Genomic DNA, 22,388 nt, shown 5'->3' on the forward strand with positions numbered 1-22,388 from the left:
CAGCATCTTTGTGGCGGAGCTTAGAGGAAAGTCAATGTGTTGAGCACACGTCATTTCTCATCGAAAGAAAATGCCTATTGTCGGCCTGCGCTAGACATATTTTGAAGCATTAACCGTAGCTCACAGTGCTTGATTACGGTATCTACCCGATTTGAACGCGCGCTTTTTTTTTTAAGGAAAATTGGGCCGGAAATTATCTGCGATGTGCAATCGGACACGAAACCACAACCACCTTAGCAACATTCGCATGCTTTGCCGCATGACACCGATGTACTGCGGCGAAGCTCACTTCAATAACCGTGTGGCGAAGCTGACTTCAGAAAACCGGCTGCCATTGTGAAACAATTTCTCTTGCTAAAAAATAGGGTGTGCGTTAGATTTCTACTTTGTTTAGGAGCTTTAATGTCATTTCTACGTTAGTTTAGTACTTTGGACACATGGAAAGTGCACGCGCGTTTGATTCGGGGGGTGTGTTAGAATTGGGCAAATACTGCCAAATGAATCAGCAGTGTGTTTTAGTGTTTTTTCTGCATCTTGTGTAATTCGACCCGCGGGATAATCCGATCAGTTTCGTCGGTCTCGTCAAGTCAGAATTAACGGGAGTTGACTTTATAAGATATTTGGGTGACATTCATTATTTTGTGCATTTGTCTCACTTTCACCTGGCATGGGGAATGTGCAGAACCTAATCGAAAAGCCCGACGAGAATGAGATCCGGCGAGACAATGCCATCGCCATGGTGCAGTGCAAGGTGTCAAGGCAGCTTGAGATACTGCAGGGCAAGAAGTTTGCCGATCCCGACATTGTGGAGGACATCGAGTACCTGGAGGAGAAGCTTAACACCAGCGTCCAGGATATGAGGTGTGCACAGTCGATTAGCAGCGACACATAAACACATGCCACAAGGGATTGGATGGTCGGGATTTGAGATGGCAGTAATCGGGGCACGCTGTGCTCTACTGACAGTTGATGGCAGTGGTAAAAAAAAAAAAAATTCCGGCAGAACCCATCAGCTATAATTGTCTTAAGTTCTCATGTCACATTGTCACATAACCACCACCATAAACAATGCACTGGAGTGGGCCAAAGCTATATATGTATAGCTAGATAGACATCATACAGATAATAGCCGTATAGATATATGTATATCTTACATATCATCGCTTATGTTATGACACTTAAGTATCATAGTTGCACTTGAAAAATCATGCTGAATGTTATGTAGACTGCCTTACTGGGAAACATTGCTAACATTGTGGAGTGTCTAGTCTTTTTCATTACGGTCTGTGTCGTAGCGACTTAATTTCAAACATCTTTGTTCCTGCTTGCAGTTCTTTTGATGAGTATGCCACGGAGATCAAGTCTGGCCGTCTGGAGTGGGGACCTGTGCACAGCTCAGAGAAGTTCTGGCGGGAGAACGCAGACAAGCTCAACGAGAAGAACTATGAGCTGCTGAAGTGAGTGAGAGGCTATAGAAACTGTGGCAGCTGGATCTATGCGAGACTGAGCAAATCGCTCTTTTGCATTAGTCACAAGGTTTACCCTGTGGCAGTGTGATGGCACTGTATTTGTATTTTACTGCATATGGTCACTGCTCTCATCTCAGGTTCCCTGGCCTATGCACTAATGACATGGTGTAAGACACTGGTTGCTCAACAAGGATTGTTGAATACATTTCTGGAGTCCGCGAGGCCACCTACTATTAAGGCATAATTACAAGGCAAAGTAGAGCTAGGTGCACTTAAGATTATACATACTCTGCACTGATTAGGCCCTCGTGTGGGGCTGTCTAACTACGTATTATTGTAGAAGTGCGGCGACAGCTAGCATTTATTCAAGCTTTCTTTCATTATTTATGAATACTATACCAATGATACAAGTCCACTTCCCTATCATTTATACTTGCAGCACCATATTTTTTTTTGTCTTTATATTTATGGCAACCATTTCCGTGGTCTTGGTCCTCCATTTCTTTACTTTGTGCCCAATGGTTCTTTGGTCGATATAAATAGTACACTCTAGAACTATTGCTGTAAGATGTGTTCACTGTGGGAAAACATTTCAGCAAAAGCCTTTACGGGGACAACACACAGTATCAACATACCATATTCATCCATGTCATCAGCCATCCGAATAAGGCAAATGCTGCACTAAAAAAAAAAAAAAATCTTGCAACGACAAGTACTTTGATTCATGTCGGGGTGTCCCTAGATGCAATATTAGTGGCTCAATGGCCAATGATGCCCATACATTCATTATGCTAAGAAATTCCCAGTGTACATGCACAGGATTTCTTGTTAGCAGCAGGCAAACAGTGTGGACGCCAGCGGGAGCAGGTACTTTTATTCTTATCTGGGTGCAAAATAACTAGATGCAAGATTAGCGACTCAATTGGCCAATGATGCCCATACCTTCGTTATGCTAAAAAATCCCCAGTGTGCATGTCCAGGATTTCTCATCAGCAGCAGGAAGAAAGTGTAGACATCTTAGTATGTAGCCTGGTCACATCTGTACCACATATGCTATGCACAGCATGGAATGAGAACACCACTGAAAATGCTACTCATATGCATCTCTTGTCACAACAATCTGATGGAGATCTTCACTGATATGAACTTTTTGCCAGCTGCAGAGCTTGTCTTTCCCATTAATCTTCGGGTACCTTTGTTGCATTGCGCTTCAGTCAGTCGAGTGGGAAATTTTTTTTGTGGATCTAATTCCGCCTTGCAAGTTTCCGAAAGACTCAAATGAGCAGAGGTGGAAATCAGATTAGAACATAACACATAAAATTGCTGGAGAAAATATTATGCTAATAAAGTATCGTCTTTTTACGACAGGATCTTGGTACGCCTGTTGGAGACAAGCAGGGACCCCCTTGTCCTGAGCGTCGCTGCCCATGACGTTGGAGAGTACGTCCGGTACTACCCACGAGGAAAACAGTTGAGTGGGGCTTCACTTGCTTATCTCACTAACTGTTCCTTCATTGTTTCAAGCTAATGTTATGGCATGAGGAGCAATGCTGTGCCTGCTCATTACCCGCATGAATGTTGTGGGCACGTCCATTAATATTCTCTCTTGGCAGATGAGCAGAGCTTTTTGGAGTTGTACTCATCTGTTTAAAGCGAACTATAAACATTTAGCTGAATATTTTTAATGGCGAGAAAGAATGCAACATGTTCCTCCTTCTGGCAACAGCAGAATAAAAGTCATTTAGTCTCTGCAAGGATCGCATTTACTGGATAAATGAGGTTATGGTGACTTAAATATCGGTATGCTTGCTGTAGCAGGTCGCACAAATAATGAAGTCTTGCAATAATTGTGTTATTAACCCACTGTGGTTGCTTAGTGGTTATGGTGTTGGGCTGCTAAGCACAAGGTCACGGGATCGAATCCCAGCCACGGCGGCCGACATTTCGATGGGGGCTAAATGTAGAAAACATCCATGTGCTTAGATTTAGGTGCACGTTAAAGAACCCCAGGTGGTCCAAATTAATCCGGAGTCCCTGACTACGGCATGCCTCATAATCAGTGGTGGTTTTGGCACGTAAAACCCCGTAATTTTTTTAAAAATTATGTTATTGCGTAACATTGTCACTTCTCTCCCCCTAGACTGGTCAATAGTGAAAAATGGCCATTGACCCTTTTTTTTTTTCCACATTTAGAGCAAAACGTGCTTGAAATATTAGTGCAAGAAGTTGATGTATCAAGCTTTAACTAAAATGCATTTTCTGAGACATTGTCCTTCATTTTTTTTTTTGTCAGATATCACAAACTAGCACAACAGTAGTGATCCACATGTCAGATCACATAAGACTGCACGTTGCCCCCCCCCACTTTCTTTTTTTCTTTTTTTGAGGGTTGAGGGAGAGTGGGCAATTGGGGTTGGGGGAATTGGGGCCTTGACAGAAATGTGTAGCTCCTAACTTGGTGCACATGGCACCTGTTGCAAAGCAAGTGCATTCCATTTATTTATTATTTTTTATTCATACATTTCGCCGCTTAGCCCGAAGGCGTTACATCAGGGGGGGGTTACAAGCTTGAAAACAAATACATCTTCATTCACACTGCACACTTGCTCAGACGTCAGTCGATTCCACTGAGCGATAGTTTTTAGAAAAAAAGAATTTGCTTGTAGCTTCGTCCTGGCCTGGCATTCCCCAATTTTATACTTGTGGTCAGTCCATCGAGATATATAATTTGGCTATTTTAAGTAACTATCGCTATCAGTTGAAGTTTTGTTATTAAATATTTGTTACAAAAGCATTAACTACAATTTTTTTGGGTGAGACAAAAGTGATTCCCAATTCAACTCTTTTCACTTCAGTGCAACTATAGTTCCTACCGTACCTACCCAAGACAAATCTGGCTGCTCTGCTCTGAATTTTTTCTAGTTTATTGATCAGGCATGTTTGAGATAGGTGTTATACATGTTAGGTACGCCGTGCTTCTAAGGTTGGAATTTGCACATTTTAATTTCTTTGAATATAATTCAGTGCTACTGCGGCTTTGGCAACCACATAGTCCACATGTGCATTCCAAGAGAAATTGCTCAACAGCAGCACACCCAAATATTTATTCGTGAATTTCTTGCCTAAAGTATTGTTCATTATATGGTAACTTGCATCAATTATTTTTTTCTTCTTGGTAAAACACGCATGGATGCACTTAATCGTGTTCAGGTTCATTTTCCACATGGAACACCATTCACAAATATGTTCAAGATCGGCCTGTAATTCTAGGATATCATGTCCATTCATAATTTTTCTCTATAGTATAATAGAGTCATATGCGAGGACCCACATATTAGAGCTGATGCCTAAGTGAATGTCAATAATGTAAACGTGAAATAAGAGGCCCCAGCACAAACACCTGCGGGACGCCTGACGTAACCTCTAGATAATCTGATTTGATGCCGTTCAAGAGAACACACTGACGCCGTTGTGACAAGTAGTTTTCAGTCCAGTTAAAAACACTTGAAATCTAAATTAATCATTCGAAGTTTTTCAAGAAGCAGAGAATGGGAAACAGTGTCAAATGCTTTGCGGAAGTCTAAAAAAATGCAGTCTATTTGCCCACCCATATCAATCGCAGACGCTAGGTCGTTATAGAACTCAAGTATTTACGTCGTACATGAAAACCCCTTGCAAGAACCATGTTGACTGTTTGTTAGCAATGTGTTGTCCTTTAGATTTTGCATTATAGCCTTGTATTTATGTGCTCTGTGATCTTACACGAAATTGTTGTAGGCGAAATAGGTCTATAATTACTAGTAACGTCTTTTCTTGAACCTCTTTTATGAATTGGGACTATGTTTGCTACTTTCCACTCCTGTGGCAACTGACCAGTAGATTAAGATTTTTTCAAAAATTAGAAAAAGACAAGTGAAATAGGGTGAGCACACTGTTTTAGAATTCTTGGAGAAATACCATCGGGGCCAGTAGCCTTACTTTTATCGATGATTATTAAGCAGAGCTTCAATGCCGCTAACGCTAAGTTTGATTGGTTGCATAAGAGGAGCGCTGCTATTTGACGATTGTGGGCTCTATGCAGATTTAGGAAGAAAAACTGATTGAAAGTAACTGTTTAAGCATGTCGGCTTTTTCTACATTGCCAAATATAGTGCGTTCATTGCAAATAATTTCATTTATCCCAACAGGATCGAACCCACATCCCTTCAAGTGCTACCAGAAAGGTTTAGGGTTTATTTTCATTTTGTCATTTAGTTATTTAAAATGCTGTTCTTCCTAATTTTTCAACAATTTTTTTTTTTACTCACGTGTTAGTTCCTGTAGACTTTTGAAATGGACTTGTCCTTTCGTTTTTTTTTTTTTAATATCTTTCAAACACGTGCATTTTAAAAAATTAGTCTGAAGATACGAACGGTGATCCGTGGTTGTTTTTTACGCTTTCTAAGCCTAGCATAATCAATACTTGGTATGAATTCCCCTGTAAGTTCAAGTAACCTATTTATAAATGTGCTCCACAAGGAATCTACATCATGTTCCTCTACTAAGCATTCAAAAACAGGCTAATAGTCATATAGTTTAGCGGAAATTTATGAATAGTCTCCTTTATCAAAGAAGAATACCCTTCTACTGGTGTGCTTTTTTGTGCACTGAGTTTTCGTTTTAATAACTGCGACCACAACCTGATGATCACTAATTCCTGGAATGATGTCAACATTATTAACTAAATTAGGCGAGTTACAAAAGAGAAGACCCAGGGTATGATCAAGTCTAGTGGGTTCCAGATCATACTGCATCAAGCCAAAACTGTCAACACGTTTTTCATTTCTAGATTAATACGGCTTGCATTCAAGACCTCACGTGTACAATTTTCCTATTTCAAGTCGAGTAAATTAAAGTCACCCGCTAGTAAAACGGTTCGGTCAGATGCCTCCGAAACGATATCGTGCAACGTTTCCAAAACACTGAAATCTGTGCTGGGTGGTCGATAAAACACCCCAGTGACAAAAGAAAAATTGTTAGCCAGTGTAACTGTACACCAAACTGACTCTACTGCATCATGACTGATGTTCAGCATCGCAGACGAAAGGGACGAATGAACTAACAGAAAAACACCACCGCCAATACTTGATCTATCATTGTGATAAGCAGTGTAATTGTTGGGAAACACATCGTTATCAACAATGGATGGGTTGAACTAAGATTCAGTGCCAAACACTATATCTGCCTTCAATGACTCAACCAATCCAGCAAACTCATCTTTTGTTTATTATACATAGGCAATTTACCACTACAATAATTAAACCACGATGAACACAGGTAGTATCACCGGTGTGTCACCGTTTAGACAAGGCAACAACTTCCTTCTCATCGTCCCATGTAAATGCTCTGCCATTTATGATCAGCAATGCTTAAATTTCAAATTAGAAGTCCTGTTCCACACTGTACTGCAAACTCTTGAACTTGCTTGCATTTTTTAGAATGGCCTCCCTTTCTTTATCAGATGAAAAGTTTACACTAATTTGTCTTTTGTTCCGTTCAATAAGATGGCCAAACCGATGTGCCCATTGAATTGACTTCAGTTCGATTCTCAAATTGGTAGTGAAAATGCCCTTAACCAAGGCTTTGAACTGTTCCCACATTTCAGACCGGTCGTTATCATCTATCTCATAAAACACAAGGTTTAATATACGGCTTCTATTCCCAATGTCTATATTTTTCTTTTGTTGAACTCTTACTCGATGAGTTAGATCCTTAATTACGGTTGCATGCTCTTGTACCAATTTCATAGCGTTGCCTATCTGGCCCTGGGTTGTGTCAAGCATGCCGTTTATTTCAGCCATCTTAGCATCATGATTAGTTATCCTGGTGTCAATGTTACCTAACTTAGTCATCATAGCATCCTGTAACTTTTTCAAATAATCCATTTCATCTTTACCAAAAAGCCCTGGATTGAGCATAGTGTCTCCGGAAAGTAACAAGAGCAGAGCAAGGTATAGCACGCCGTCCACAAAAAAAATGAAAACGTTTGTTATGAAGTCCAGTGCACACTGGCACTGTACACTCAACACATGCCTTTGTGGGAGGAGCCGCAATGCTATAGCTGTTTTAGAAATTTAAATTAGGACAAACAGCACTGACCTGCAGGAACAACAGTGGTCCGAGTTGCATGTCGGCAGCCATGCCATCTCCAAATCCCATGCAGTCGAGGTGCCGTGCAGTTATATAGTACGCCATTTCGGTGTCACATGGTACACAATGCTCAAAGAGACTGTCAACAACGTCATTGTCAAAAAAACTGTCCCAGTGAGCCTCGCAGTATTCGTCGTCCAGCGATGAATCTGCGCCGGTTGTCGACATGTGGCATGATGGATCCGAAAATCGGCCAGTGAAGCACGGATAAACCATACTCCCAAGAAGCGGTTCATGCACAGTCACCGTTCAAGAAGCAGCGAAAGCTTGCAGAAACAACAGTGGTCTGAACTGCATGTTGGCTAGCATGCCAGCTCCAAATGGTTCAGTTTTCAAGGAACTCATCTCATTTTCCCAGTGTATTCCATGTTTATTATGGTCAGCACACTCGACTTCTCTTCAAAGAATTAAATTCTGTACACATTCATGCCATACATGTTCCTCCTTTTTCGTATTTGTTGGTCTACACCGGTTCTGTCTGTGAGCTGCCAATCACTGGTAGGAAAAGGCACACCAAACAACTCTTCCAATTACATTGCGAGGGCACAAATGTGTTTCCATTTCAATAAATGTTTCCCAGCGCATTTCAGCATTTTTTTTTCTTTATTTTTACTTTTGATGGGTTAAGAGATATACTGTATTTTCAGCAGATATTCACATGTTGAAACTAAAACTGGAGTCTTTAATTTGTGGGTGTTAATAGAGAATTTCTGAGATAGCAGAGGATATTGTGCTCAAATTGGTTGGTATGACCAGGAGCAAATGCCAGTGACTGTACACATAATGCAGAAGCACTAAACAGTAAATGCGGAATGGTGTTTGGGCTATTTGTGCCTGCATGGTTGAGCTGCTAAATGTTCATCGTTTAACACTGGTTCTTTGTATGGTTACTTTCAGTGTTATTGAGAAACTGGGTGGCAAGCATCTTGTGATGCAACTGCTAGGCCACGAGGACCCCAATGTGCGGTATGAGGCTTTACTCTGCGTCCAGAAGATCATGGTGCACAACTGGTAAGGCCAAGTGGTGAAACGCTAATGTAGCTATATATTGTTTACGAAGCTGTTTGCGTAACCATTGTCTAGTGGCTGATTAGCAAAACTTAGCATACCACTCACTCCCACTCCCACTTGTTCAGTCACTCAATCAACATATTAACCTATAGATTAATCAATCAGTAAATTAATTAGTGCACTTAATTTCCATTTCAGAAAAAAAGGGGGAAATTAAGGTAAATTTAAGGACTCTCTATTTGAAGCTTGAGAGTCCCCCAAACCCCCTACATTGAGTCGAACTTAGATTGCACACAAATAATTGATTTTGGCTGTCATGTGCAACGGCGTTTTGGCTTAGAAATGAGCACTAGTTGTATTAAAGGGACCCTGAACCACAATTTCCTGAAGCCTCAGAAACACCTTTGATGAGTGTGGTACCCCCAGGAATATGTTACCGAAATAATTTATCAAAAAGATCTAATACAAGCATAGATACTTTCAGTGCTGTGTTTACTTTTCCCATTTACTTTCAGTGTCCTCCGTTCCAAAGGAGCGGAGAAGGCACAATGGCAATAGAAGAGTGATACCCAGCGTACGGTGTTATAGCGAGTGGGCTTGTCGCGACACCCCGAGCCGGCCGCGGTATTTACGCTACACAGCAGAGACAGCTACATGTGGCTACGCGCAACTGTAAGCGCACAGCAGGGCTGGAGTGTGCACATGCTCCAGCCTGGCTGTGTTAGGTGCAGACCGGCTTTGTCCATCATGGATAGTAGGCAAAACCAGATTGCACACGTTGTAGCACTCAATACGAAGCACATCTAATCTAGCCAGGAGTGGCCGGGAGTGAGCACGCCCTAGCGCGTATCCCGTGTAAGGTGCTAGCCACTATTCATCGCAAGGGGCGGCAGGCATAGTATATGTGCAGTCTGTGCTTAAGTTTTGCATAGTTCGAGGCTAGTTGAGCGTTCCAGACTAGTTGAGCGTTCCAGAGCCAACAGCTACGACATCCTGATACGCAGTAGGGCCAAAGTTTCATTTTACATGGGTGGGTACGGCCAAGCATGACCAATCGATAGTCAACTCACGCTTCTTGATTGGTGTTAGCTATTGGCCAATAGCAGCCATGTATGGAAATATGCTATATGATGAAATATGGCAGCCCTGAAAAGAGTGAGAAGATTTCTATTGAAAAGAGAGAGTTTGAGAAAATTGTGACTTTGCACGAATTGCAAATTAATCATTCTTGCTTTGAACTAATGCTTGTTGTTCTAGAATATGCACAACTCCAGATGGATGGCAAATACTGTATTTACTTGCATAATGAGCACACTTTTTCCCCCGAAAAATATGCACATAGTAGTTGGGGGGTGCATTTATTATGCAGGGTAAAATTTTGTGCGATATTTATTTCATGGCTACCTCTAAAAAAAGTCGCAGTTTCACCTGAAAGGCAAACCATCGATTGTGATAGCAAATGCATAAACAGCTATACGAAGTAAGAGTAGTAGCTTTATCAGCCGTATAAACATGCAAAAGTTCGCTAACTATGTAAATTGACAAGCATGGTGTCAGCGCACACAGGCAAACATGAACACATCAGGCTCAATGACCGCGGACGCTCACTGTCAAAACACTAGCATGAGGAAGCGCAGCAGCAACAGCGAGCGAAGTGACCTTCGTGCTGTGTAACGCTTCAACGCAAACTAAGTGGCAAGAACGGAGCACCATGCGCGTAACGGAATATGGTGCGTTTCCTCCCTGCTTTCCTCCCTTAAACATGGGAGATTGAGCCGCGGTCATCGGCGCCACTGGCAAAAATGCCCCTGGAGTGTCCATATAATTGCTATCGCAATAAAAGTAGGAGACACACGGTATGATTCTGTGTCTGATACCGCGTCAGATACTACGTCCGATACCTGCCGGACGCCATATCAGGCGCCAAATTGTACCGTGTCTCTCCTACTTCACGGCAGAAAGGTCAGGGTGCGATCATTATGGGAGGAGAATAAAAAACGCTCTTCTCGATTGGAAAAGTGGGGGGTGTGTTCATGGTGCGAGTAAATATGGTATGACATTGAAAATTCTGTACTATATTCCATCTCGCAAGTCGTTTGCAGCCCTGCCGAAGGTATGAGGCATACGCAGGCAATGTCATTTTGCAGCTGAGAACAGTTCCAGGACATAACTGCCTGATTAATGCCGGGAATAGAGAGTTTCGTTTTTCCATGGTACATGATATTACAGCGATATGTGACATGCTAGGATCTTTGCACATTCATGTCATATACCTCGAATTCAGCAGATGCCGAGCAGACACCGTGGCAAGGATGAACACATCTCGAGGGGCATTCAGCCTTCCTATTGGTTAAGGAGTCCTGAAGCTTTTACAGTGCTGCAAACAACTTCTGAGATGGAGTGTAGATTCCGGTGATGTCATAGATTTCGGAAAATCAAGGATAGCTAGTTGCTCTAAAGTAAGTGAAGAGCTCATTCCAGCAACGTTTGTGGGCTTTTGAAGCAAAGAAAGAATGTGAATGCATAAAAATACGGCCCCAATGACATCATCACGGTTTGCATATGAAATCCAAGAGTGGAAGTTTAGCTGTAATTTCGTCCACTTATAAGCAACCATGATGCACTTAGATGCACATGAACTTTTGAAACTCTAGATGGGTTTAGTATCTCTCTTCTGTGCCTTCAAACTCTAGGACCCTCTTCTGTACTGTTTAATTAAAGCAAGAAACATGCAGCATCTACTTAATAAAATCTTGAACTGAATAACAGAATGCAGCTGCAATGTGCAGTGGTCTTTTAAAGCTGAAAGCTGGGCTGGGTGGAAGCTAGAAATATGTGACATTTCCAGTGCTTTCAGAAAAAGGAGGCACTTCAGAAGATAAAAATAAAAACAGAACAGGAATGGCACTGGTCCTAACTAATTTTACTACAGAAAAAATTAGGGCCAGCAGTCACCCGGGAACAAAGAGAAGGTTTTGAACATTGCACATATGCGCCACCATTCTTCACATATGTGCAGCACGGCCACTGACTAAGGTAGTCTAATTCTTTCCTGGTCAAGCGATCGATGACTTGCTTTTTTTGATCCAGTGACCTTCATGAATTAATTTACATTTTTCTGATGCGTGCTTCCCCAGGACACGTGTTCTGTCAAATAAAGGTGCACATTCACATCTTCTGCAGTGATATGCAAGATGGTTTGACCCTGCTATTGCCTGCACATGCTCTCTTGCTTTTTTTGATGCAGTGACCTTCATGAATTAATTTACATTTTTCTGGTGTGTGCTTCCCCAGGACACGTGTGCTGTCGAATAAAGGTGCACATTGACATCTTCTGCAGTGATATGCAAGATGGTTTGACTCCGCTATTGCCTGCATATGCTCTCGGTGTTCCCTCAATCTATCATTGAGAGTCTTCCCGGTCTCGCCAACATAGCACTTGCCGCATGATTGTGACCGAACTTGACCTCCTCAAGGAGGTCAAGTCCGGGAAGCACCAGAGGAGTGACCAGTCGTGCCGTATGTGCACCAGCCTGTTGCACCACCTGAAAAGGCTTTAGGAGAATTTGCTGTTGGGCTAGATCGTACATATTTATAAAATCAAAAACAACACATAGAATGGGACAAGAAAGTGAGACTAACACAATGCTGACTTACTACTGAATGTTTACTCAGGCGCAACACAAAATATACACACTGAAGAGAAGGGGAAAAGGGTGGTTACCAAGTATTGTGTTCCAGTACTGTTTTCAACGCCTGAAAAGCTGCACATATGTGCCAAGCCGTCAACAGTGCAGAAAAGGTGCCACCTGTACAAAAAAGCACATCTCATATTTCCTTGCATGTAGAACAGGAGATGTTTACCACTCCCCTATCATGTGGCAAATGCAATGTTGGCCAGACCAGGTGGTGTCTCAATGATATTGTACGCATGTGCAGGCAATAGCGAGGTCGGGCCATCTTGCGGATCATTGTAGATGATGCCAGTGCCTATATGTGACAGCACACATGTCCTGGAGAAGCACAGATAGAAAAATGTAGATTAATTTGTGAAGCTTACTGCATCAGAAAAAAAAAAAAAGGCAATAAGTGCATGAGCACCCCATTGATCACTTTGACCAGGAAAGAATTTGACTAAATTACTCAGCAGCTGTGTGCTGTGCATATGTGAAGAATGGTGCTGCACAAGTGCAGTGTTCAAAACCTTCTCTCTGTTGCTGTGACATCTGTTGCTGCAGTAAGATTAGTTGACTAATCCAGTAAGTTTAGTTGAGGACCAGTGCCCTTCCTGCTGTTCTTTTTCTTTCTTTCCTGAAGTGTCTCCTTTTTCTACGAGCGCTGGAAATGTCAAGAGTGTAAATGTTTAGGTATATGGCCTAATTTGCCATGGTTTCCTTTAACTGCCCAATTTTTTACTCTCGTTTCAGTATAATTGTTTACATAATCTTGTTTTATTTTTTCAATTTTCAGGGAGTACCTTGGAAAACAACTGGAGAAGGAAACTAGCACCTCACGACCAGCCCAAGGCCAAACCAGATCATAACTTGTCTGGGCATGTTACCCTGCTCTTTAAGCCTCAGGAGGGGATGTGTAATAAACCTGTGTATTTATTTATCCAAAGGCACTTGAAGCCATCAGCATTCCTTAAGCTTAACTTTGTGGGTTTTTCTTTAGTTAAAATGTTCGAACTGGCTGCTCCATGCACATGGTGCAAGAGTGACATTCCAAATAAAACTGCCATTGAACAAGTACTTACTCAAAACAAACTTTTCTCTTTCCATTCTGCATATATAGAATATTGTTCATTATTATAACCTGCTGCAGACTGTGTGAGATTTGTACAGCGTTTCAACAATGTAACCTAACGCATTCACTTGTTTACTGTGGTGCATGTTAGTCTATAAAAGTTGTGCCAGCATTGTTTAAAAGACGCTGAGAACACGTGTAGCAATAAACACAATTGTGACCACGGCTTGTGTCTTTAATTCAAAACTTTGTCGAACGCCAACATAAAATAAATATTGAAGGAAACAACTTTAAAACATCTCAAACACCGCACGTTTCTCTCCCCTACTTTGGCATAGACACATTGACGTCCTCGTCTGTCTCGACGCCAGTTTCTTCGATGAGGGCTTTCTTCCCCTTAGGATAGCCTTCAAGAATGGCATCAATCATGTCATTTGCCAAGCGCTTTCTCTTACGCCATTCCTTCACAAACTTCTCGTTGTCTTTGAGAATGCGGTCCTTCACTTCCGGCTCGACGAAGTTCGTATTGGAGGTAAGCTTATCTAGTCTCGCTTTCAGCCTGTCTTGCTCTGCTAAGGTGGACGCGATCTTTTCGTTGAGTTGTTCCGTAGTCAAGCTCTGACTCAATGCACTGAGCTGCGACTCCCGGGACTGCAGCTGTCTCGTCAGCTCTTGATGCTTAGCGTTTAGGTCGCTGATCTCTTGGTCCATAGCGGACAGCTCGGCCTCTGCAACGTCGGGGAATTCATCCTGGTTGGCGAAGTATATCTTCTGCTTTCCGTAAGTCTTCTCTTTGATCTTGTCGTCCTGCGCGAGTTGCTCCAGCGCCCGCACTACGGCAGTCTTTCCATGCTCTTTATGGAGGTTGTTAAAGATGTCGTTGGAGCTGTAGGGCCGGTTCTGAGCTTTGACGTAGTCGAGAATTGCCTTTTCGACCGCCGCTTCCTTAGACTTGCTCATTGCGAGCTGCAGATAAAACGAAACTGTGACCGAAACAATCGTCCAGCGTACCTCGCCGTCGTGCGACGCCGTGGGAGTTGTTGCGTCCGTGAGCCGGTCAGTTGATTTTGGCGTAGAGCATTTTAAACGGCGCAGGAAACAGCTGGCAGCGGCAGAACTCGCGCACACGTCTACACTACGTAGTTACGAAAGTGCACTACACACTGCAGCCATAGAATAAAGCTGGAGCGGGCAAGTCAACTTTGAAAGGCGCGAAAACATGCGCCTGCAAGCCACCGGAAACGACAGTCTGCTCTCTAGTTTCACGTCCGTCGCGCAGATGGCAGCACCCTGCAGCACGCGAAGCGCAAGCGCGGTTTGGGAAGTGCAAAACTTTTAGAACAATAATGTTTGTAGCTCGTCTTGGAACACAATTAAAAGGCCTCCAAAAATTCTTTGTGCGGTACTAAACAAGTTTTTGCGCTGACGAAATAGCTGTGCGGGTCACCGGCTGTCATTACCCGGCTTGCTGACGTTACATACCTTGAGGGGGAGCAGAAACACGCTCGCGAGTTTTTCCCCTCGCTTACCTGTTGGCCTGCTGGATTTGCACGGCAGGTGTTGTGAGGTCCAGTTTGTGTTTGATGGGTGTGTCAGTGGCCGGGACTCTGGGAGCCTCGACATGAGTTCATGTGTGCTACAAGCGTTGCTCTAGCGTCCGGCGAACTAAGTGCATATTTCATGGGATTACATTGTGGCCGCTTATTGGAACTCCGGATAGCGCTGCACCATCGGTAAGTGATAGACAATGGCCCGAACAGGAATGTTTGCCGGCTCTAGGCTTAATTGACAGCTAAGTCGGCGAGATCCCCAACCTCCAGTGTGTCGTCGGTGTGTCTCGTGTCAGCTTAAACGGCGGGATCAACTTCTACACGCCAATCCACAGGTGTTCGCCGCACTGTTCACGCGAAAAGTGCCGTTGTTGCGTGGCCGACGACTTCGGTGTTCCGCTAATTTTCTGGGACGCGGAAAAAAACGCGCGTCGCGTCGACTCTGCAAAGTGCCGGTAGCTTAAACTGGTACTAGAACAGTCGCCAACTGCCGTGAAACTGTTTGCAGATCGTGCGTTCGTACGTCGTTGGCTGTGTTCTCAGTTTGATCTGTCGTCCCCAGCAGCGATTTTAAACTCCGCTTTCTCGAGAGAAGGTCATCTCGCATGTCTGGTCACCGATCCAACCTTGTTTTGCACGGTGTTTTCTTTTCTCTCTCTTTTTTTTTTACGCGCTTATTCACTGAAACTACCAACACTGCATCAGTCGTTAAAACTTATTTGCAGCCTTTTTCATTGCTGCTTTCGAAGTGAGTACGTACAGTTGTCATCAGTTTGAAAGAGAATACCTAATATTTCTTCAACCTCCTTGGGCTAAACACACATGCCCTCCATAGAAGTCTTCAATTATACTAAAAGTTCAACACGGAAACCTTATTGTTATGTATCAAGTTCCTAGATTTGAACCCGTGGACCAAATGTTGTCGTTTAAAAAAATGCGCTGTTCCCTTTCATACTGATGATGACTGTACGTACCTTGACAGTTGAGGTTTTTATTTGCTCACGGGTAACTTTATTGTAGCATTGTCGAGCGTGCCGTAGAGCATAAATACCGCAAAGCTACCTGAGTGAATTCGCGCATTGACGGAATGCACGTGGCCACGTGCATTCCGTTCAGGTGTCGGTATAAAATTTTTATTGAACACCGTGAATCCCTCAATTAAGTATAGAACATCGTGCAGGCAGTATTCGAAGGTCGCGTGTCGTCGTTTGCGCATACGAAACATCACCGTGCGAGCTGCTGTAAAAAACGGTAGCGCGGAGGACGGAAGGTCGAGCGCGCTCAGAAGTATGCGAGGCCATGTAACTTCGCGGCCACGTCTTTTCGCCGGCGGCGTCTTGGAATGGTCGGGCTCGCCCGCTTTATTTTCTGTCTCTGGGCTCTTTGCCGCGCGCAGGCCTTCCTCCTCGTTCTAGCAGTCGGCAAACGGCGCCGAGAGATGCGATTGCTTCCTTATTTGGCTCATGCGGGATGTTACCTGGCTCCGTAACGCATGCATGTATGCTATACACGGGTACCGGCTGCCGCCGTAGAATATCGTTGCGAAGCCATTTGCAGCGAGGAATGCACGCTGTCGAAAGCGTACATACGCGTGCGTTAGTGGCAGTAATGACATCGGTTTCCCGTGCCTCCGTATCCGATACTGTGATCATTCGCGAAGGCGTGGCTGTACGCTTTGCGCTACAAGAAATAATAAGATTCAATGGTCACTTCTTATATTCGCGGCCGTTCAGATGCAGCGCAGTGATGGCTCTCCGTGTTGGTGAAGGCGGACGATCGACAGGAAAAACTGCGCGTTTCTTCTTTTCTTTAACTGCCATTGCGAACAAACTAGGCTGTTTTATTAGTGAGTTCGTGATGGCGGACGCTAATCGGCAATTTGTTTCCGAATGCCATGAGGTCTTCGTAGACCTCACGACGTCCCTTGCCTGTTTCTCTCTCTCTGTCCGCGAAACACGTACTGATCGCAGTCAGCGCAGAGCACCGTTGCGCCAAGTGCTTTCTGTGTCTGACGTTAGGCAACGGTCACAGCTAAACGGCTATACTCGTATTTCATGACGCTTCACTTCATATAGCGTCGTGCAAAGGCTTACCAAGCTCGCACCTCTGATCCAAACATCCGAAACCTGAAGGCAATCTGAAATACACGCCTTTCTGGTAACTGTAAAACCGCTCTTCCGAGCGTGCTTGTAACTAATTCAGATCGAATTCGATGTCGATCAAGCGCTGCCGCACGTTCATACTAAGCGCGCTTTACTTCCACCCTACATGGCTCGATCGCGCTTCGTCGGTTGATATCGACAGTTTTGATCCTCAGGCAGAGGCTGAGAGAATGAATATAATGTGATACTAACGTTCTACATTAATATATTTTTCTTAGTATATATATATAGTGCACGAATTTGCAGATCTACGCTTGCAGTCGCTTCCGCAGATCGTATTAGTAAACGGTGGCCCGCCTACACCTGAATATGTGAAACACCTCTTATAAAATAAAATAATTGCCGTGTACCACTCTTTTTTACAGCATCAGATGCGTGTTTGTGAGCTGTATACCTTTCTATTTTCAACGCATCCAGTGCCGCCTGACAATACGCAGGAGATCGGCCAGGATCAACATCTCGGATTAGCATTGCATTTGACCGTATGTAGCATGCGACATGCTTCGATCGCGGTCGAAAATTTTCGGCGCAGGGTAATATCGATGAAAACCGAAACTACCCGTGTGACAGGGGGTGTAAGGATTCTGACAGCGCAAGTGTGGCAGGGGTTGTTACGCACGGCACCGTATATATGCTTCTCGGTGATCCCCTTATAGGAGTCAAATTGGAGTCTACTAGATGACGCCAGGGAATAAAAATCAGGCGGGAGCACGCACCAGGGGGTGTTCGGATGAAAATCTTCAATGCACTTATTTCGCGCGTTCTTTAGACGATTTCGGTTGAACTTCGCGCCGCGCAGCGTTAAGTTTGCGTGAACATTCTGTAATATAGTCTTTACTGCGCTTCCCGACTCCTTGCAGACAGTATGTTTCGCCTCATGCTCTCGTGTTTGCTTTATCGGACGGATAAGTGCATACTAAGGAAAATTAGAAATAAATAAAAAAAAAAACGAATTGAAAGAAAATGTCGGATTACATGTACCGCCTCACTACCGCATGCCGCAATATGCTGGCTGTCGTATACTTCTATGTGTATACGCGATTTAGTGGTGCATAACTTCCTTTCACCTTTGGGAGAGTCTTACCTGCATGGCTTGCCCGTCAAGCGATATTTACGTCCTGGGCGGTATGCCGTTACAGTACTCTTTGCAGTACTTGACTGACAGAGTTACTCGCGAAAGCAAACGCCTATTAAAGACAAAGGAAACAAAGTTTTGCTTCATTCCAGCGTCATTCGATTCTCCGGACGAGGTTGTTGCCGACGCCTGGCCGGGCCCGCGCGCTGTACTGTCTCCAAGGCGGAAGGGGAAAGTGCTGCCCGGTCGGAGCCAACAGCGCACAGGTTGCCCGTAACCGGGGAGGTCCTATTGATGCCTATTATAGAAAGCAACTTCCCGCTTTGACAATTCAGTTCGTTGCGCCGCTTTCTCGAAGGAACGTGTGGCTGTTTATACGCACATAGATAGCGAGGTGGGGGACGTACGATGGGGAATGCGTAGCCCAGTTTGCACGTACCACTTCTGCCGTCTGCGCCGTCTGGCAGGCCTTTAAAGCGGAACGCGGGTAGTACGCTCAATCGTTCGAACTCGACTATACGTCGCGAAGAACTGTGCCAGTTTCGGAGCCCCTGAACGTATAGTACCTGAACGGGGCTGCAGAAATGCTTCCGTCGCGCGGTGTTAGTTCGTCGGAAGCGATAACGCCGTCTGCACTGCGAGCGTCGACGGAGCGGCTGGAACAATGGTGCCATTCTCTCTGGCGGGCTGGCTGGCCTGGCCTCGCCGGCAGTCGTTGGCGCATTCCTGCTGTCTTTCATTCGCGCAGCGTGCATCAGTGGTTGCGAGAGTGCGCTCATTGAATCGCACGTATACTGTCTGTGCATCGGACGCAGTGCGGCTTCTGTTCTGCGGCCGAAGTTGCGAGGCGTTTTCACTCGCGCAAGAGCACGCAGCCGATATCAGACCGACCTTCGACCGAAGCTTGACTAGTTGTCTAAGCTCTTATATTTTGAACTCCGCCTGTGCGACTGTCCTTATTAATCGTCGTACAATATTGCGGAGGCTTCAGCGCCAGCTGAACGCGCACTGCACCATGCTTGCACGAAAAAGCTGATCGAAGGCAATGTTTATGTTTCTGCATGCTGCCTTACCTGACAACCATTGATTTGCAAGCCTAGATAATGCAATAGAAAAACAAACCAGGTGCCTGCTGCAACGAGTAAAAGCAAGTGCTCCCTGTACAATAGGAACTTTCCCGTTTTCACATTTGCGAAGCTACTGCTTTCCCGCGTAGCAATGGCTAGTATTGATGCCAACAAATCATCATAACATTTTTGCGTGATCCGACTTACAAATGTTGGGAACTAGGGACCAGGTGCATATTGTGTATACTTGAGATGTTTTGTTTTTTAATTAGTGCTTATACTAAAAATAGCAAATTATTACTTTCATTCGTGTTCCTTGAGATGCTTCTTGAGAATTTTCACTGGTGTAGTCCTGAGAATTCGTTTTAAGTGCATTCGCTTTGCGAAATCACCGGCTACATCTCGTAAATAGCAATATGTGCCGTAACGTAATTAAAATGGTAATAAGTGCAGTTAGGTTGATTATTCAATTAATCATTTACGATTTCTCGTAGAAGCAATGTCCACCTCATCGAGTAATTTAGCTCAAGGGTTAGAATCGTGCTGTGTGCCAGCCCACAGACAATTAAAAAAAATAATTACAGCTAAAAAATACACCTGGTATTATAAAGCACACAGATTTCGAAAAGAACGACCGAGTGCTTCGCGGTGTTTTTCAGCATGCCTGTCACACATTCCACTGCCCCTAAGGCTACGTAGGCCGACTAGCGTATAACATAAATGGGTGGGCATAATTGTTCCGGGACCCTCCACTGCGACGTCCCTCAGTACGGAAGAGTTATACGACAGGCAGCGCTGTTATACAACAATCCGCCATCGCATGAATTCACGGAGCGTATCTCAATTACCGTAATGCGAGGAGAGCAAACGGTAGATGGTATGGAAATGACTGTTTTAGAGCGAACAACTGTCAACACTGGCCGGTCCACTTGCGGAAGCGCTTGGCCTGGTCGCCGCGGTTGGTACCTGCGGTCCTTCTTTGAGACTGTACAACTGTTCGGCTCATTGTGTGCCGTAACACGTTTTACATGATGCAGCGTTGAGCTTGCATCGTCAGTGGACGCAATCCTTGCGTTCTCAAACGAATGATAAATCCCCTTGCAGGCTCAGTAGGCGTGACATTTCTCTCTGTGTATCTAAAAGAAATAAAGAAAAAACGCGCTCACTACCTCGGTTCTTTCCGCGTTATACGCGCTGCCCTTTCTCTCTCTCTGTGTGAGAGAGAGAGAGACATATAAAAGTGCGGTATAGACGCAACAGCTGGACGAAGCTCATGTGTTAGAAACCGCAGGAGCATTGTCCTGTCACGCGGCCAGCGCGTGTTAGTGCAACAGAGATCCTGCTCGCGGAGCTGTAGAGCGGAGCTAACTATCTATGCTTTGTCCGACCGGTGTCCGCGAATAACATCTGTGCTAGATAGCTGTAGTTACAACTTTGGCCACTACCTTTCTAAAGTCCTCGTAATTCGACTGATAGATTATTCTTCCAGCTCTGTATTTGGATTTGTTCGGTTGCTTGTACTTTCTGTCTGCTTGGGTTCGTGTGTCATAATAAACAACGCTATGTAGCTTTGGGCTATTTCGTAACTGATCACTTAGAAGAAAAAAAAATATATATGTGGGTTGGGAGGCGGTACACTAAACAACACGAGTGGACGACACACTTTGTGTCGTACCTTCTCTTTCTTGGGACGTGTTCTGTGCGCTGTTGTGTTTTGTCCGCTCTCTTCTCTGTGTTGTGTTTTGTGCGCTGGGCGATGCAAATCGCTGGAAAAGGCCGGTCTGTGTTCTGCAGTGGACATAGACTCATGATGATGATGATGATCTTGCAGAACTAATTTAAAAGAATTAACGCTGCACCCGACAACTACACTGTCGCCGCGATACAACTAACATAGCGCGGTAAGGACGAGGGACAAGTCGAGACAGGACGCTGCCTGACAGTTAACAAGGACAGCGTCGATCCTGCATCGAATCTTCTTCTCGTCGCGCGGCAGGTTTTAGTCGTGATTTCGAACCAACAAACCCACCAACATGCGCTGAAAAAAAAAAAAAAATTGGGCCAAAAGTTAATATACGCATGCGTCTTAGCGTATCTGCCAGACCTGTGAAGGTGTAAGTATAAATTAGCAGGCCTTCGTGGGGGGATTGAATAGCATCGCCATTCTTGTCCCTAATGCTCCCGCTTTGCAATCCGCGGTGCCGCTGCAACGTTGCAGCTCGCAACGGTGGTCAGGGCGTCGGTGTTTTCCCACTATGCTCGCGCAATTCTCGCCTCTTGTTCGCTTTCCGGTTGACGCCACGTAGATCTCAGTGTATATAGGTTTTAGTTGATGCAAAGCTTGTTCTCCGCATTCGACTAGATTTTACTTCTGCCTGGCTTTCTGCCCATTCTACGAATAGAAAGTTAGTTTCGAGCACCCTGCCACCCTGCATATGTGTTCCTTGTACGTGTCTATCCCGCGCTTTATTTATTTATTTATTTATTTATTTATTTATTTATTTATTTATTTATTTATTTATTTATTTATTTATTTATTTATTTATTTTATGTTCAAGCTTGACTACTACTACTTGTGCATATGCGGAAGAGCAAACACTGTCCGTTTAGGAATACCATATACAGTCGAACACATCGATATAACGAACACGGATATTATCATTTGTCGGATATAACAAATTAAATCTAACACGTTTCTCGCCAATATCAGCAGCATGTAACAAATTCACACTTATAACGAATACGGATATATCCAATGTTTTTAGTGCCGTATGCGGCTTCGTTATAACGCGTCTCGACTATATATAGTGCTATGTATACGTGCTCGTGCGCGCGGCACCCATTTCCCTACTCGAGGATTCCCGCGAGGATCTCCGGGGTATGGGCGCAATCAAGACTTCGCCGCACATCTCGAAGCGACGACGCGCATAATTGGCGCGGATACTTAGGACGCGACCCCTGACACACTCCGGGAGCCGAGAGGGGACGGGACTCCTCCGAGATCGCGTCTCGCGTGTGTATATATATTGCCATGCATGGGTATGTATATGTGCGGCCTGCCTCGTCTTGCACGGCTTCCTCGATCCCCACCTTCTCGCACCACCCCTTTCCAGTTTTCT

At 44.4% G+C, this 22,388-nt stretch overlaps 3 protein-coding genes across 8 annotated transcripts in view; 2 read left to right on the forward strand and 1 right to left on the reverse strand.

Moving 5' to 3' along the window:
• The window catches only part of LOC119442246 (V-type proton ATPase subunit H), a 48,084-nt gene extending 34,443 nt beyond the window's left edge, over nt 1-13,641 (forward strand). For 3 of the 5 annotated variants that reach the window (XM_049661995.1, XM_049661998.1, XM_049661997.1), the window contains exons 9-14: nt 683-861; nt 1,332-1,457; nt 2,838-2,939; nt 5,657-5,692; nt 8,556-8,669; nt 13,140-13,641. In XM_049661995.1, the coding sequence (XP_049517952.1) occupies nt 683-861; nt 1,332-1,457; nt 2,838-2,939; nt 5,657-5,692; nt 8,556-8,669; nt 13,140-13,212 (630 nt within the window). In that variant the 3' untranslated portion in view covers nt 13,213-13,641. The remainder of the gene's footprint in view (nt 1-682; nt 862-1,331; nt 1,458-2,837; nt 2,940-5,656; nt 5,693-8,555; nt 8,670-13,139) is intronic. The other 2 variants (XM_037707049.2, XM_037707050.2) reach the window with 1 other exon arrangement.
• Nucleotides 13,630-14,680, reverse strand: LOC119442248 (homologous-pairing protein 2 homolog). Its single transcript, XM_037707052.2, has one exon. The coding sequence runs from the start codon at nt 14,373-14,375 to the stop codon at nt 13,740-13,742; it is 636 nt and encodes a 211-aa protein (XP_037562980.1). The 5' UTR covers nt 14,376-14,680; the 3' UTR covers nt 13,630-13,739.
• Nucleotides 14,681-14,883: 203 nt separating this feature from the next.
• LOC119442245 (myosin-VIIa-like) overlaps nt 14,884-22,388 on the forward strand; it is a 172,352-nt gene continuing 164,847 nt past the window's right edge. For both annotated transcript variants that reach the window (XM_037707047.2, XM_037707048.2), the window contains exon 1: nt 14,884-15,148. The gene's annotated coding sequence lies outside the window, so the exon portion shown is untranslated. The remainder of the gene's footprint in view (nt 15,149-22,388) is intronic.

The sequence above is a fragment of the Dermacentor silvarum genome, chromosome 2 (genome assembly GCF_013339745.2).
Source record: "Dermacentor silvarum isolate Dsil-2018 chromosome 2, BIME_Dsil_1.4, whole genome shotgun sequence".
Taxonomy (NCBI): Eukaryota; Metazoa; Arthropoda; class Arachnida; order Ixodida; family Ixodidae; genus Dermacentor; species Dermacentor silvarum.

Coding starts and splice junctions, on each gene's coding strand:
- LOC119442248 (XM_037707052.2), bottom strand. CDS start 14,375: ATGAGCAAGTCTAAGGAAGCGGCGGTCGAAAAGGCAATTCTCGACTAC.